The sequence below is a fragment of the Zonotrichia albicollis genome, chromosome 3 (assembly GCF_047830755.1).
Source record: "Zonotrichia albicollis isolate bZonAlb1 chromosome 3, bZonAlb1.hap1, whole genome shotgun sequence".
In the NCBI taxonomy this organism is placed as follows: domain Eukaryota; kingdom Metazoa; phylum Chordata; class Aves; order Passeriformes; family Passerellidae; genus Zonotrichia; species Zonotrichia albicollis.
The window spans coordinates 12,521,326-12,538,985 of NC_133821.1; the positions used below are offsets into that span (position 1 = coordinate 12,521,326).

The window sequence follows — 17,660 nt, forward strand, 5'->3', positions numbered from 1 at the left end:
CCCACCATGGGACACTTACAAAGATGAATTCAATAACTGAGGAAAGTAAAGCATGGAAGAAGGCCTTTGAACCCATCTTTTGTTCACAATTAATTTAGGAGCATTTCAATTAAAGTGTTAAGGATGTTGCTCTTTGCTTGTAGTTAAGCCTTAAAGATTTTTGCAATAATAACCTTTTGAAGTATAATTTTGGAATATTGCTTGTATCCTTGAAACTATAGCTTTGTAATATATATAAAGGAAACAAGCCTATCTCACACCTTAACAAAACATAGAAAAGCAGTTTGAGAAAGGAAGATGAACATCAACTCAAGGATTTATAGTTTTGACCAAGGGAAGCTGCACATCACTGTTATGAGATTTATAGTCCTTGCAATTAAAAGGTGGACCCACACCTGGGGAGCTGGACCTCACCAGATGGGATTCATCTTCCTTCTTTTGGAAACCAGACCACCACCATCTGGGATACTCCTTTTGGGATACATCCTGAGAAAAACTAAATCACAGTAGTGTATAGAATTGTGATGTAAAAAATTGGGAATAGAAACTGCTGAGAAATTATGAGCATTTATGAGCACCCCCATAAACACTTGTAAGCCTCAACTCTGGGTGTGCAGTTGGAGGGAAAACTTCCCCCACTGTACTCAGCGCTGTATTGCTGATACTTTACCATATTAATTAATAAATTGATTGCTGCTTGAATATTGGCCTAGTCAAGCTTCTTACTTCTAACACAGAGGTCATTCCCAGCTGACATCTTGGGCATTGGGGTCACACAGAACAGCCCAGCTGATTCAAAGCCCAAGGCAGATCTGTCAGATTTTCTCCATTTGGCACACAAAGAGAAAGCTCAATCCTGGGAAAACATGCTTGCTGCACACCTTGGGAATTTACAAACCAGCTCCATTTTACAGGATTTAAAGATCTAAATTTTATGTTAGTCAAGGAGTTCCTGTGACTGAAGTTGGTTTATTCCTTTTTCCAGTGCTTTATTTTTTCACACATTTAAATAAAAATTTAATGGTGAATTTATATGGTTTATGCCCCTTTATTGCACTTCTCCACTTTAATCAAAATGGATTATTAAAAAAAAACTTAAAAAGATATCCCTCCTTCCCAAACCCAAACCAACAGAATTTTGCTTTGTGTGACTTTAAAAGAACTTGATCTTATTCCACCAATCTGATCCCTACTTTGCAGCTGGAATTTTACCAACCACAAGCTCAAAAACACCCCCTCAGCAGGCTGAGCAATTTGGTAGCACTCTCTGGTCAACTGCTTGCAGGGTTGGTATTTTCTGTTCCAGTACATGAAAAAAGTTTGGATAATACATCTGGATGCTGTGAGATGTGAATGAATAAAAAAATCCATTTGTCATGCAGTCAAGGTCACCCACATAATCATTTTCACATTTTTTGGAACCAAATACATAATGCAGTTAAATACTGGTCACATAAATAAAATATTCTCATCTCCTGAGAAAGTTAAATTAATCCTAATTTATTTTCCTGTCCGCTTCCAACAGGTTTTAATTTTTCTAATGCCATTTCATGACTTAGCTAAATTCACACTGAAGTTCTGACATTCATCTTGGTACATACCAATGACCACACAATGGAATTCAGATTGGAATTTGGTGGAAGATGGGCATTGTTGATGTTTAGAACACAAACACACCTTTGGATGTGGGACAGGCAATGCTCTCTGTGAGCACAGGAAGGAAGATTATCTGCTCTCAGGGTTTGTTTGACAGACAATGAATTCCTTTGCAAAATGCTTTGGAAAAATAACTGGGAGGGAGGGACAGAAGGTCCCAGGTAGGCATCAAGGCTCCACCACTGCTTGAGGCTTCAGATGGGCTTAAATTCATCAGTGCCAATGACACTGAAAGTGAAGCCCCACTGCCAGAGGTTGGGAGCAGCCTCAAAGGCAGTTTTCACTTGTCCAGATCTTTGACTTTTGGTTATTTGTTGCTACTGTTTTCTAGAAATTCATGCTAAACATTATGATTCAGGCATAAAGGCAGGAGTGCAGAGCACAGGGACTGCTGCTTGGGTGTTTTTTTGGGAGCTAAATTCTATGAGTGAACACTACACCCTTGATAAAGTGTGCATTGTGATCCATGAGATTGTAAGTGCTTCAAATCATAAAATAAAGTGATGACTGAGCTCACAGGAAGCAGGATTAGATTCAACAAATGTGATTATCACCAATTTAAAAACATTCTCTCCAACAAATCTGCCAAGTGCTACCATTCCAAGTGCATGAGTAGAGTGTTCAGATGGTCAGCATCTCTGAGTATTGGGTTCTAAAAATTTCAATTAATTAAATGAAGTGCAAGTAATTAATTAATTAAGGGTTGACTAACTTCATTCTCCCATCTTAAGGTGTTTAACTAGCTCTCACTATCTTCTTGCATTTGCATGGTGGGGAGCGGTGATTTCATCCCTGTGTTTATACCATGAACCACGGAACACTCCTCAGGTTACAGAATTGTCAGAGAGGGAAGGGAACAAATAAAATAAATATAGTTATTAAGTAACAAAATCAGCAGTATGCAGAGACATTTATGCTTCACTCTGAATGCTGTCACAATCCATTACCCAGATGTGTGAAAAGCCACTAAAGGAACAGGTCATTACCTTTGTATCCTTGCTCAGTCTCCCTGAGATCAATTTTAGTGATTGGTTTGAACTCAGTGTCCCACAGGCGAATGCAGCCATCTCTCCCTCCAGTGGCAAAGCCTTCTTCACAGGCATACATGCTAAAAATTCCAGCCTGTCAACCAACAGCAGCCCAAGTTTCAAAGGTCTTTACAAGCAATTTAAACACACAAAGCAAACGTTTTCAAACAGACTCTTGTTGAAGGCCAGAAACTGTTCGGCACAGAATGTTGCCCATGCAGAAAGCAAACCAGCAAACACAGCTTTTATTTCAAGTGCTCCACTCGAGTGGTTTATGCAGAAACCTTTGTGCAAATAGCAGTGACACAGCCTATCTGCAGAACTTCACGTTTAGGTTTGGGAATATTATGACAAGGACAACTGAAGAACTAGTGGAGCACTTAAAGTAAAGAGCTGCCCGTGATAAACAAAACCAAGCAAATAAGCAATACAAATGTTCTTCCAGGAGCAGAGGAGACTGAGACATTCATCATTAATTCAGCTCAGACAGTGTTTGGGAGCTGACAGGAACTGAAAGGGTGTCAATTCCTTCTCTTTGTTGAAAACAAGTTTCTATGACAGTCTGAATTTCTCCTTGGTTTTGAAAATGCCTCATGATTAATGACTGTGCTGAACTACCTTGGAATAGTTCAAGGAATGCCTGCTGAGCCACTATTTTATCAGGAAAACCTTGGTTGGGAGATAAGTTGAACTGCATGGAGATAAATATAATGGAGAGAAGACCTCCATTTTCAAAGTGGCTTTGTGCAATGTCTTCATAAATTAATATTCCTAATTATTAATTACATAAAGATTGTGTGTTAGCAATGGCAAACTCCATAATTCATCACATTATGTATAAAGAGGTTGTATTTAATCATTTTAATGAACCTAACTAAAATTCTGCAAACAGAATTCTGCTAATGTACTACAGGGGGTTATTGCTTGCCAAAGACATTCCTGTGTTACTGCAGTTGCAGTTTCATGGTAGTTCCTCAGGTAAAATGTCCCACTGACTCCAGTCTCTGCTTTCATAAATTAGGGAGTACTTTTGTAAATAACCAGTCCTTAGATCTCATTTGAAGAGGTCCTAAGAATCCTGATGAACTGTCACCATATTGGGAGATCAGAAAAAAACTATTATTCTTGCAGTGCTCTTTCTAGAACAAAACTATAGTAACAAGTGTTAGATGTCATACCACTTTTCTAAAGAAAATTGTCTTGTTTCCTTTGGATCAGAAACCCCACATCAGAATTACCCATTACCCACATTCATATTCCAAATGGGAGCAGTCCTCATTTCAAATAAGATGAGGAATCCCTACTTGAAAACCAGAAAGAAATTCATTGTATTGGCCTGGTTAGAAATCTAACACAATCCTGCACATCCCCCTTTCACTCAGTCATGATGAGAGCTGCAGACTGGGGGTGGTGCTTTGTGGGTGTGTGTTATGGAGGCAATTGGAGCAAACTCTTTGGAGGGTGGCTGGAGTGCAAACTCCCAGATTCAACAGGCTTGCTCCACACTGAAGCTCTCCTGAGGAGTCAGTCTCCAGCATTGGGAATTTCAGTGGGAAAATTCTATTTAAGGCTAGATAACCTGCTCATCAACTATTTTTAAGTAAACTAATCATAATGAAGCTACTCAATCTGTGAAACTTTAGATGTACAGACTTCATCTGAGGTTTGGTTTACTTGGTTAGATGGAGGCTATAAATACCAGCAGTGTTGGCACTATCAGCTCAGCATCTGTTGGCAACATATCAACAACTACAACATTACATCTTAATTCTTAATTGCTGAGCAGCCTCAGCCATCCTTCTGACCTGAAACAGAAGGAAATCTTTGTAGCTAAGCCTCCAGGAAGATTTTCAATTTTCCTTATCAAACAGAAATAAAACACCACTTACACTGTGTGCTCCTTGAATTGTGCGCACCAGGTTGAGCCCTTTCCAAACATAGATGTCCCCATTTAAAGCCCCAGAGTAGGTGATGTCTTCTTTAGCACAGGCTAAACACAGGATTGTTTGGAGATCTCCTGTTTTACCAAATATTCCTCTCTTTGCTGTCAGGGCGTTTCCACACAGTGTCCAAAACTGTGAAATTTAAATGGCAGATCAGGAGAGGTTTCTGCAGAGTTTCTGGTTTTTCTCATTAGTGTGCAGATCTCAGACACACATCCTGTCACAGCAGTGTCTGGGCAGGCATTGAAGAGATTCCCTCAGTCCTATCAGAACACTCACTACCCCAAAGCCTGCCCATTTACCAAGGAAAGATCCAGGCAAATATGGAACATCTAAACCCAAAACAAAGGCTCAAACTGCCTGAGGGGGTGAGGCTCAATGCTGCCTCACTGCCCCTTCTCATTCTCACTGCCCTTTATCAGGTTTTGCTGGGAAATTCCATCCAGACAAGTGCATGTTTTTAAACCCAAGCAAATCCCATTTTTCTTGTCTGCACAACACAGCTACAGCACTGAAGTGATAGAATGCTTTATCTTACACAACCTGTGTGCTGGAGCAGACATTTCTGTCCTTCTCCAGAGCACTGAGAGAGTTCTGCCCCTCAAATATAGTCACAGTTATGAGAAACCATCTGTTCATGGGGATTGCAAACACTTGTACATGAGACAGCTCCCTGACTCTCAGAGTAGCAGGTTCCCAAGTGAGGAAAGGGGACTTCCAGCTGCCACCCCAAAGTCATTAACATTCTGCAAAAAGGAATCCAAGACTGACTGGGGAGGAGGAGTGAAGAAAACAAAGTTTCTCTCAGAAGGTTGTCTTTGGAGGTGAGCTAGAAATATCAGACTATTTGTTTTTTAGTAAGAGTGTTTTTTTTCAAATTTAAATAAATATCATTTATCAAGCAGAGACCACAGTTTGTGTACTCAGCTCCTCCTCAAGGACCAGACCTTCTGGGGAAGGCAGAATAAAGGGAATATCAATGAGAGATGTGCAAGAGAAGTGCTGAAATCTCCAGTCCTGTCAGCACCAGGACATTCTGGACAGGTGCAGATACAGAACAGCAAATCCCTGGGGTGCAGCACAGCACAGTGTGTCAGTGGAGCCACCCCTGCTCTGTCATCTGGCAGACACTGGGCAGGAATAGTGATGTGTCTGACATGGATTCATCACATCCTTCTGTTCCCACTTCATTTGCCTACAGCCAAATTTTTAGGTATTTTTCTAAAATTCTTTATTCCAGAAAATCCTTGGATAGAGATTTTTTTCTTTCAGCTCCTTCTCTTTAATTCAATTAAATATTCCCTTTGCCTCAGAATATCAGCCAATTTAGAAGGCAGAGGGAGTATTGTCTCCAGGGCTCTCATTGCTTGAGTAAAACCTAAATTCTGAATTCTCCTCCTTTCTGGTCAGCTGAGGAAGGAGTGCTAGAAGGAAGGAGTTCTCTAACACTGAGGCAGCAGTGGTAGAAGGGTGGGGGGAGGATCCTGAGCTCAGGGAGAGATTCCTGAGCTCCTGGGCTTTACCTCAGCTTCTAATCCCTGCTCAGCCAAATGAGCCAGCAGAACTGGAGTGCTAAAAGAATAAACAGCCCAGTTCCCACAGTGACACAACTCCTTCAGAGCTGTTACCATCACATTCCCACAGCCTCGTACCAAGGTGCTGCTGGAGCACCACTGGAGGGGAACACAGAGTAATTTCCCCTCCACGCTGCTTTTTTCCTATTTTTTGGCATTCCTTTATCTCCATGGATTTACAGTGCCTGGTATTCTCTGTGTTCAGGGTGATTATGGCCATTTTAAAGAGAAGACAGGTGCCAAACAAACACAGGTTTTGGAAAACAGCTTGCAGAACACAACAGATGGTAGCACTGCTGCCAAAACCACCCACAGCTTGAAGCAGTGGTGGTTTAAGGGCACGAGCTTCTCAGGAACCAGAACTAGAGATATTAACTGGTTTCCTAAACTTCTAGTTAAAGCTCTTCCCACCCCAGTCATGTGAAATAATTGCCATCTGTTAGGAATGTTTGTGAGGAGACAGGAGAAAAATAGAAACCTGAAAGGGATATTGGCAGACAAGGATTTGTTTCTAAGCTTTCGAGTCATAAGAACGTTTTATCCTAAACATCTAATATACATGTAGGCTTCTATCTCAAACACTTCCATAAAGGGTGATTAGAGGAGCAAACAGTGGAGCACCAGAGTTTTGTCTCTGCAGGCCCTGCACAGCTCTCAGTGCTGTTACATGAGAAGCCCAAGTGCAGGAGGTCACTCTGTTCACACTTTTTATCTTGGTTCTGCACAGTGACCTCTGTGCTGCTGGATGAGGGAAGGCCCTGAAGGCTGAGACCATTAGGGTGGAATGGAGTGGGCAGAAGACCCAAAATTATATGTCTATAATGATGAAAATGACATCAAAGAATCTTCCTCACTTTCTTGTTCAGGTAATCTGCAGCTCAGGCACTGCTGAATGTCTGAACTGGCTTCAAACAAAACATTCTGCAAAATGTTCACATAAAGAAAGAAAAATATAATCTGTCCTATATTTCAAGTCCTCACTACGTAAGAACACAGATAATTTTTTTGGTGCAAGTACATTTTCCAAGTAAACAATGAAAGCTCTTTACCTTTATGTGTTTTACTCCACAGCTGACAATTCTGTTTGGCTGATATTGATCCCAGGAAATATCAAATATCTGTTAAGAAATACAGTAAGCTGATATTTTATCCTGTACAGTAATGGTATTTAGGTTCAGCTTGCTTTTACCAGTGCTTAGCCATAATTTCTGTTGGAACATATTACTAAAAATGAAGGAACACCATACAGATAAATTTGAAACTCCTAATCAAAGATCAAGGCAAACACAGAGGGTTCCTCACACAGTTCTGTCAACACACTTCACCCCTGTCTCCCCACTGCCAATCCACTCCAGCTCCAGGATGTTATTGGATCAACAATATTTCCATAGGCATTTTTCCCACTCCCTCTTCTGTGCAGAAGCTCCTTTTTCTGGTAGGGAAAGTCTACTGGAACTAAGAGTTTAGTACTTCCAGCCTATTTTCTGGAGAATTCTGATTATCTAAAACCTGATCTTGCACTTACTGAGGTCAGCAGCAAAACTTTCACAGAGGTAAACCATGTTATAATATGATAATATACATACAAGTTGTCAGAATGTGTCCATAATTTAATTTATGCATCCATGTGCTTATATATGTCAGGGAAGTATTCTGCTTATGCTAAACATGATAAAACATTTTCTAATGCTGAATAACATTGTAAACTTTATTAAGTTATAACTTCAGTTTACAATGGCCAGTTCTTGTCTTATGATCCCTTACCTGAAGCTAACAGAAAAGAAATATTTATCTCAATCAAGCTTCTTCTACAGGTAGCTTTCTTAAGAAAAACTGAAAGGGATGCAACTAAATTTGCCCTCAGAATAAATTGTATTTTTAAATTGTGACATACTCAGAGACATCATGATCTCTGTCCACGGAGCTCCCATTTCACATCTCCTATGAAGAGCTACAGATCATCCTACTCAGTGTGTAGGTACAAGGTATTTCCTCCCTAGGCTTACTAACAGAGCCTTGTGCTAGGTCTGGCCCAAGGAGAAGGAATAAATATCTTGTCCAGATTTAAAAAACCAGAGAGAACAACCAGAATTACCTTTGCATCAACCTAAGAGAAGCAAAAATGCCTTTTGAAAGCCCCATGCAGCTCCCAGACAGAACCCAGCAATGTTCCCATACATTACCCTGTCAGAGTGGCCTGTAGCTGTTGCCAGGAGCTTTCCTCTCTTCCAGTCCCAAATACAAACTGTGTTTTTGGCATCCAGCCCCACGGAAGCCAAACGCTGAGGAGAAACAACACAACCCAGTTAACAGCAAATCAACCCAAATCACTTTGCTGTAGCTCCCAGGATTATTGCACAAATGGATTTTCCCACATGTGGCCTGGGTTTGAACCACATTGCAAAAGCAAAGAGATTCACACTCAACATTTACTCACTGGAGAGAGCACTGAAATGTCTCATCTTCTCTAAAAGGTCAGGTTATTGATTTCAGGCCACCAATGTTCCACATGAAATTCTTACCCTGAAACATCTGAGGTGCCTGTTTCAGGTGCACACCTCCCTAGCATTTTCATTTATTAATCTGATAATAAGAGTGAAAGGGAAATAAAAGCTTTCACTAGCTCCAGCTATTGCTTTGTTCATTTTGCTCATTTTGTTGAGCTGTAGAACTGGATGTACTTTTAATAATTGCCTTTTTATTGCTTAGTGTATCACATCACCAGTTAAAACAACTCAAACAATGAACTAATAACCAAGCTCATTAAAGTTTTATTGGTCATCAATTAAAAAAACTTAATTTTAATAATTTTACCATCTCAATAATGGAAGAAATAAAAAGAACAGAATAAAATGGAGGCGTTGTTCTGGCAGGGAAAAAGCAGAGTGCATCCATCTGTGACATGCCCAGAAGATCAGCCATCACTGTGGAAGTTGTAGGTCTTTTCCCTTCCAGTGACTGCCCTAATTTTGCCCACTTTACATGAATTCCATAAAAAAATTGGCTCAAATTTTGAGTAAGCAAATTGTTTAAAATCTGGAACTGTCTGTGATAACACAAAAGGACTGAGCCAGCAAAGAAAATAAGTGCCATTACCACAGATTCCTCTAAAATGCTGTATTAGGAAAAATATCAAATGCAATAAAGCTCTCAACGACTGAATAACAGGGAGAGGAAATAACTGTTCATAGAGGAGCAGAAGGCTCCAGTTTTCATTCTGAGAGCAGGTACTCAGGGCTTTTTCATCCATTCCTGAGTGTAAATACTGAGTGCACATTTTCCCTCCTGGGAGAGCCCTGGACAGCCTCTGCAGCAGCTTCACACACCCCCCACTGCCCCAGCAGTTACAGTTTGTTGATTTAGAGGAATGAAATTGATGTTTTGGGACTTTGGTTTAATGAGAGATGACAACAGGCCATTGCCCTGATGCAAAACCTGCCTAGTGAATAATGAAGAACTCAAGCACTGTCTCACCAGGAAATGCACCAAGCAATGTGGTATTAATGAAAACAAGAACAAAACAAAACCCTCCAAAAAACCCAACTCAACATCCCTCACCATTTACAGACTTATTCCACAAGTTCCTCTGAGCCCAGCCTCCTTCCATGGAAATAAAAATACAGAGAACTGAAATGTTCCTGGAGGAACACAAGGCTTTCACAGGGCAGTCAGGATATGTGCTCAGATATTGTTGGGAGGAACAAGGGTCCCTGGGAGGGTTCACCCTACAGAGAGGGCAGAACTCTGCCAATGGGCTCTGAGTCATAATGGAGCTGTGAAGGGAGAGTTAAAGAAGTTTGCATGGTGGAACAAAGAAATAAAATTATGGTTTTAGCAGGAAGTCACAATGTGAAAGGATTTCTGTGCTTTAACACGACTCAGAAAGCCAATAGAATTCAGGGTGCTGGAGCTGGTCAGTGTCAGTGTTCCAGCACTCCCAGCTGTGGGGCCACTGAGGACACAGAAGGATCTCACACAGCAGCCCAGCAGTGGGAAATGGAAATCAGACCTCAGTACTGGGAATGGCTCCTGTTTCATAGTGCAGACAATGCCCATCCATGGCTTCCCAAATGCCTCCCCTCAGGGTACTTTGGCCACAACCACAAAGAAGAGTTAGGGCCAAGAGAGCTTTTTCCATCCAGGGAGTGCAGGACAATCTGCAATTATACTCTCTTGATTTTAGAGAGCAATTTAATTCAATGTTACAGTTGTAACTCTCTGTACTGGAAAATGAAATATTGAGACCTGATTTAAAAAGAGTCTCAAGAAAAGGGGGATCTGACAGACAACATGGAGAATAGAAATGTTCTGTCTCATTTTGAGACTGCAAAATAGAGCATAGCTACTAACTAGCAAATTAGATAAAGAATATAAAAGACACACAGGATATTAAAGGTGGATGGAACCAGTGGATAAAGAGATAATGAGGAACCTGAGGGGAGCTTGTGGCAGTTCTGTATCAAGAAACACCAATGCAGGCCCTGAGAAGTTCAAGGCAAGGCCATCACAATATTGCAGGCTCTCAGTGAGAACAACCCCCAGAGACCCCTCTAGACAACCCTCAGGAGCACAAAAGGAGTTCTAGTAAGGGACAGAGACATAGAAATTAGTTCTAGGGAAAGTGGTGTTTGTGTATTAGCTGGGAAGTATATTGTAAAATGTCTGCTCAGGAGGGAATAAATGTCCTGTTGTAAAATTTCACAACACACATCTGATTAGGGAAAAAAAAAAATCACTCCTCCAACTGTGTCCAGTGCTGGAGTAAGGAATGGCTGCCTTCTAAAAATTCAAATTGTGTTAGAAAGTTTATTCCTTAGCTGACTTTGGTATCAGCAGGGAAAGCACTATGGGAAACTAAGCAGTACTTTATATTTTCTTTTAACCTTGGCCTGCTGAGGAAAACCTCCTGCCAGCAGAAAAGTGAGATATGCTGAATTTCCTTTTTGGTTCAAACAAACTTTTATTTCTCCTTCTGGAAGGGAATATGACAGAATTCTATTCAGAGAATTCCCAGAACTACCAGTAGAAAATATCTGCCAAGTAGTTTGGGCACATAATTAAACAATTATTTTTAAACCTACACAGATTTGGAAGATCTGGCTAAAGAAGCCTAGCGCTGCATTTTGAATTTTTTCATTAGGTGTGTATGTGTTATGGCAGTGCCATTCCCACTACATTAAAAAATATTTTTAGAAAGCACATAAAAAAGGGTTAATCTGAAATAACTCAGAGCAGAAAATGAGCTGTGGGGCATTGATACGATAGTTCAGGAGGAGGCATTTGCTTTGTAGGTAATTCTGTGAAGAGGAGATGTTTAAGGAGAAACTGTAGTTAACTCCTGATTGAAGAGAAGCCATTTTTAATTACAGACAAAATGACAGCTCCTCATTAAATGTTTGAACCAAGGGCAGTTTCCCTTCTGCCAAATGGCAGCTCCTGCTCAGACAGAAAAAGCCCAAACTAAAATATGTATTTTTAAACAGCAACACTTCTGCAAGAAACTCAGCTCTCATCAGGACTGTATTAAACACAGGTAACACAAAATAGGAAATTCACTCTATTTGTCTCCACAAACTGCATTGAAGGTACAAAAGAAGTATTCAAGCTCTCCCCTGTGTATTGATGATCTCCATTTATTAGGAACTATAACAAAAATATATACATATATATATAACAAAGATAACATTCCCCACCCTGTGGAGGCCAGGGAGGCACTGCAGGACAACTGTGCTGTCTCTGTGCAGGGGCATCTCCAGCCTGGCCAGGAGGAAAAATTCCCCACTCATTCACCCAAAAGGAGCAGATATCCCAGAGTTTCTGGGTCAGCAGAAGTGAATGAACTGGGCTCAGGGAGAGGTGAGGGGGCCCTGTTTGAGATCCCTGCACAGGAGCACACCCAGAGCTGAGCTGAACCCATGGAGATCCACTCTGGGAATGCAGCAGAGTCACCTGGGCTTTGCCCCTGCCTACTTCTGTTTAGGAAGTGCAGAGCTGGCAGAACTGGCAGTGAAAGGAATACAGTTCTGATTGCATCTGTACCACTCCTGATTGCTGCATTTATTTGTGTTTTGGGGCTGGAACACAGATCTTCCCTGGCTTTGAACAGCCTCTGGATAGAAAAGAAGGAGCTGCAAGCAGTGTCTGTCTGCCCTGTGACAGACACCAGCTCCCCTGGGAATGCTGACTAAACAAAGCAGAACTGCCAGCACCTCTCAGCTCCAAATACTCACAGAATTCCTCCCATGCCCTTTCATTCTGGCTCAGCCTCTCCTGCAAAGCCAGGCAGAGCAGCAAAAAGCCAAGATGCATCATCCATATTCATGTTCTCCAGCAGTGGTCGTTCTCCAGATAGAAAAGTGTTCAAAGCAAATTTTTATTTCCAGAATAAACTGCAATTTTTCAAGCACTTCCAGAAAGGGAATTATCACTGTTCTGCAAGGTCAACCTGGCAGTGAGTTTGCATTTTAATTACAGCAAGCACTCATCAGGGCCTTCAGGAAGGCCTCCACCTCAAACACCCCCCAGGCTCAAGAGTCTTCACTCCCATGAGGTGCTGAAATACCTTTAAAAAAAGTTTAACCACCAGTCTTATGAAGTTAAACATGAGGGGAAAAAAATGAAAAGCATTTATTTCTGAATGAACAATATCTTTAAAAATATTACACTATTAGAAATTTTGTTCTGTTGATCTGAGAGCTTTCTTGTCTGTGGTTTTTGGTATCAGCTAATCTAAGCATTCCTAAAAATACTTTAGTAAGGATTACATCAGGAAACTGATCAGGACAAAATTGTCATCAATAATGACAAATTGCACAGCCAGATATTTATTTATAAAGCTCTGTGAAATATTTTTCAGGTATAAGTGAATTTTAGGTCTACTTGCCTAAAGCTTTTAACATTGCCAGAGAGAAAAAAATCATTGTGTTTAGCTGGGAACAGCCCACCATTTAGTTATATTATAAATTTTGTTTCAAGATATCATCTCAACTAATCACATTGTAGAAAGCCACACTGTGTGTCCTAATGCCATGATTCAATTAAATTGCCTGTGCACCCCAGCCAAGGAGACTCTCCCAGCAGTGAGATTAGTGCAGTTCCTCTGCCAGAAAAGCTGCAGGGTTCTCAGGGCTTTGCCAGGAACTGATTTCTGTGGACAGCAGGTGACAAGTACATGTGAAGCCACTGCAGTTAAGCCACAGAGGGGCATTTCTGCTCTGGAAGCCTGTCCAACACCCGATGCCTGCGCTCCACTCGGATGCCAGGCTGTGACTGCATCCCAAAAACACCCCCTGTGCAAGAGCTGTGTTTGCAGTCCTACTGTAATTACAATTGTGATACAAACCAAGGCCTTGAACAGCAATCACAATTGTAACAGGAGCTCCAGCACTGTAGCCCTGGAGCTGCTGAAACACCCAACGTTTGAGGTGCATCTGTCAGTGAAGCAGAACTAGAGCTGAGCTCAGGGCCCAGGGGAGGAGCTGTACTGACCTGGCCGTCCGAGTCGAAGGCCAGGCAGGCGACGCCGTGCGTGTGCGCATCCTTCAGGACAGACACGGTCTGCACACGGTAGGAATCCCAGATGCAAATGTAGGGATCCTTCCCAACCTGCCCTGTGGCTACCAAGGTTTTATCTGGGTGAACTGCAAGGCTGCAAACAACACATTTCAGTTAGAACAGGCATTGGGAATGATCACAACTCAGTCAGTTCTGGTATTTACTTAAAATGTTTTGCTGAGACTGACATAGTGAGTGCAGAATACAATTTATCATGTAATAATATTTTAACTAGAAAATGAAAAAGCATAATCAGAGAATTTTAAAATACTTTTGATTGATAAGCTGACTGAACACAGACTCAGATCTTAGTCTTTTACAGGTTTGTAATGGATGATTTTCTACTAATTATCCTCTTTTGCACATCAGCTCAAACATTCTGAAATATGGACCAGAGGCTGAATAATGATATTGTTCACTATGACAAATACACACAAGAAATCCTCTCATCTTCAAATGTTCAAACACAGCAATCTCAGAAGAGACACAGAAGTAATTTGTTTCACCAGAATTAAACCATGTATGTCTGCTCACAACCCTTCAAATATGAAAATGAGAATAAAACCTCTCTGCAAAGTCATATGAATACAAAGGCAGTTTTACACAGTTACCCAGGAAACAAATCTGAACAATGGCTGAGTATGTGAGCTACACATGGAAAAAGAAAACATCCTATTAATAAACTGGCACTCACCGGTGGCTGAGGGGAGCTGAATACTTCTGCTATCCCAGGAACATATAAAACTAATTATTATGTAAAGTTAATCAAAAAGCTTAAGAAAGTTTTGTAAATACATGCATTTTATGGAAAAATAACAATTGTAGCACAATTTACCTGGTTTACCTCCCCTGCCCATTCCTCCTTTCCTCCCCAGGCTGGAGTTGTACATTATATTGTGTGTCAGCTAATTGCCCTCAGTTCTACACCTACACAGGCAATAAAAGGTGGCACCACAAATTAAAGGTGTGGTAGCTGTAATTAAATTAGAATACTTTTCTTCAAGAACCAGAAGGCAAATATTAATTGTGCTAAAGTCCCTTACTGCTAGGGCAGAGCTTAATTACACGTGCCACCATTCAGCACAGAGCAGCTCCCACACACCAGAGCCTCCTCTGGGTTTAAGAGCCCGAACACATTTCCAAACATCAACATGTCTGTACTGAATGTCTCTGCTATTTGTTTTATCCTTTCTGATGCATGCAGTCAGCCAGTGGGGGAACTAAAATTAGGGAATAATATCAATTTTTGGCACCTAAATTAGCAGTCTGATTTCCCAGCCCTGCTGAGGACATTCATCTCCTGCCACCAGCTTTTCCAATGCACTCCCCTGCCCACGTTCAGTCTGGCTGTTAGATAACCAAGGGCTTATTTTTGGCAGACAGAGCAGTGGGTTAGAGGAAGGAAATGAAGCCAAATTTCAAGAACAACTCTTGGTGACTGTTTATTACCTGCATATGACTTATATGTTTGATGTGTGTTCAACTATTAAAAAAATCTGTTACAGAGGTCATGTGCTGTCTTCAGGGTGCATGCAGATTTCCATGCCCTTCCCTGCCCCCTTAACTGGAAATCAACTTGATTGGCTGTGTTTTGATTGGCTGTGTTTTGAAATCAACTTGATTGGCTGTGTTATAGTGTAATATAGTGAAGGTGCATTTTCTAAGCAAACATCCCATAACTGGACCTTTTGCAATGAAACCACATTGATGTCTGCACCACTGGAAAACACTGAAATGCTGTTACGTTATATTACACAGAAATATTGGAAGAGACAAGGCATTCAAACAACAGCAGTTTATGGTAAAGAAAACACATTATTACAGGATTAATTCCTATTCCTCCTACAGGGAGGATAAGATATAAGCAGGGTGAGCTGAAGAAACTTCCCAAGAAAATTTCTCTCTGTTTTCCAGGTTTGAGGGAAAAGGGCAGGAACTCCCTCTTGCCAAGGAGCTGGGATGCAAAGAAGAGATCAGAGCAGCAGCAGGAGCTGTCAGTGCTGCCCAAGGCCCTGGCAGCCACTGCCCCCTGCAACAAGAACTTCCCTCTGTGGGAACAGCACGGGAGCAGCTGCACACGCAGGGAAAGGGGCAGAGATCAACTGCTCTGGGAGTGCCCATTCCCCTCCTTCCAGGGAAGGCAAGGAAAGCAACGGGATTCCTGGCTAAATGCACTGGTGTCAGTTCCAAAGCACTCTGATGTGGAATTCACATTCCCTGAACCTGAGAGAAGCAGAGAAAAGAATGATCCAAACAATTCCTGTCTCACCTGCTGCTCCTGTGCTGTGCCAAAGTAGAGTGCAAAGTTAGTTGTTTACCCACAGTGATGGTGCTCTGTTTCCTTGGCCTGCCAGGGCCATGTGTGTGTCCAGGCTGTCAGTCAGCATCACAAGTTTAGGATGGAGTAATATAGTGTAATATAGTATAGAATAATACAGTATGATAAAGTAATTAATTAGCCTTCTGACATCATGGAGTTAGATGCATCATTCCTCATGCATGTCAGGGTTCCTGCTTTTCTGATACTCTGATGCAGCTGCAAAACACCTCTTTAATCCAAGTGTCCAAAGGCACTTTTACACAAAGCATCCATTCAGGATGAACCAGTAAAGCTCAGGCAGTATTTTAACATTATACCTCATTAATAAAAAGCTCTGTTAGGAAGATCTTTCAGGGAACATTTCCTTTTCCTTCCCTTTGAAAATCAACAAGCATCCAAGGCTGGAAGTGTGTTAATTAGGATAATTAAAGATGCCAGACACGTGTTTCAGCAGGGTCTGATGAAATGCTCTATAAAAGTCATTAGTGAATCCATCTGGTCTGGGGGCCTTGCCAGATGGGAAACTCATACTACCTCCACAATTTCTGGTGCAATAACATCCTGCTCCAAGATTATTTTTTAATAACACATTAGAAATCCAATGGACTAAAAGTATTTGTTTCTTGTCTACATTGTATTTTGTCTATACTGCTTTTCTGTAACAGGTTCCATACACTTGTAAACAGAGTAGGGATCTGAAGTTCCAAGCAGAACTGAGCAGAAAAGTTTAGCTGTGGCTCAAAAGGAGCTACAGAGAAGGCAGAGGGGCTTTTTTCACATGGATGCACAGGGACAGGACAAAGGCAGAGACACGGAGCTGCTTTGTGGGAAACATTGTCTGGATACAGGGAAAACATTCCTCACTAGAAAAACTAAAGATCAGGACAGTTGCCTGGAGAAGTGGCAGAATTCCCCTCACTGGAAACAGCCCAGGATTTAACTGGCATGACAGGACCCCAAATAACCACAACCAAGGCTGAGCTCTCTGGAGAAAGTTGGATTGGGTAACTCTGGAGGCCCCTTTGAAACCAGAGCTTTCTGTGGCTCCAAATACTGAAATACATCAAGGAAGTCTGAAGTGATAAAAGTAAAAATGCATTTTGGCTCACAGCAGTAAACGTGCATTAGATAATTGCTCCCTGATGCTGCAAAAAGCAAACACTTGGGTTATCCTTAATACAGGCCTACAGAATTGAGGCAGACCTTGAAATGGGTGTATCAGATGTGAGAGAGATGTTTAAATCTCACTGCTCTGGGTCTTTTAAATCTATCACAGCACTACCTCATTTATCATATAGGCAAAACACTTTTTCACTGCAGTAATGAAAACCTGAACATTTGCTTTTGTAGTTTTGGTGCATAATTTATATTTTCTCTTTCAAATGCCACATTAATTTGAATCTTTCTATAATCATCCTATCAGCAATTCATTGTTCATACAAACCAAAGCTGGCTTCCAGAACATCCCACCTGACAAAAAAGAAACTGCTCTTTGAAGAGGAAACAAACACCTGCAGTTCTGAATGAAATCACTGTCTCAGGTGGATGTCACCAGCTCTTGACAAAATAATTCATCCTCAGTGCT

General features: G+C 41.3%; 1 protein-coding gene across 8 annotated transcripts in view; it reads right to left on the minus strand.

Annotated features, from left to right (window-relative positions):
* Nucleotides 1–17,660, minus strand: part of EML6 (EMAP like 6) — a 93,007-nt gene that overhangs the window by 51,876 nt on the left and 23,471 nt on the right. For all 8 annotated transcript variants that reach the window (XM_074536697.1, XM_074536698.1, XM_074536703.1 and 5 more), the window contains 5 exons: nucleotides 13,690–13,849; nucleotides 8,385–8,483; nucleotides 7,251–7,319; nucleotides 4,574–4,759; nucleotides 2,643–2,778 (listed from right to left, as the gene is read on the minus strand). In XM_074536697.1, the coding sequence (XP_074392798.1) occupies nucleotides 2,643–2,778; nucleotides 4,574–4,759; nucleotides 7,251–7,319; nucleotides 8,385–8,483; nucleotides 13,690–13,849 (650 nt within the window). The remainder of the gene's footprint in view (nucleotides 1–2,642; nucleotides 2,779–4,573; nucleotides 4,760–7,250; nucleotides 7,320–8,384; nucleotides 8,484–13,689; nucleotides 13,850–17,660) is intronic.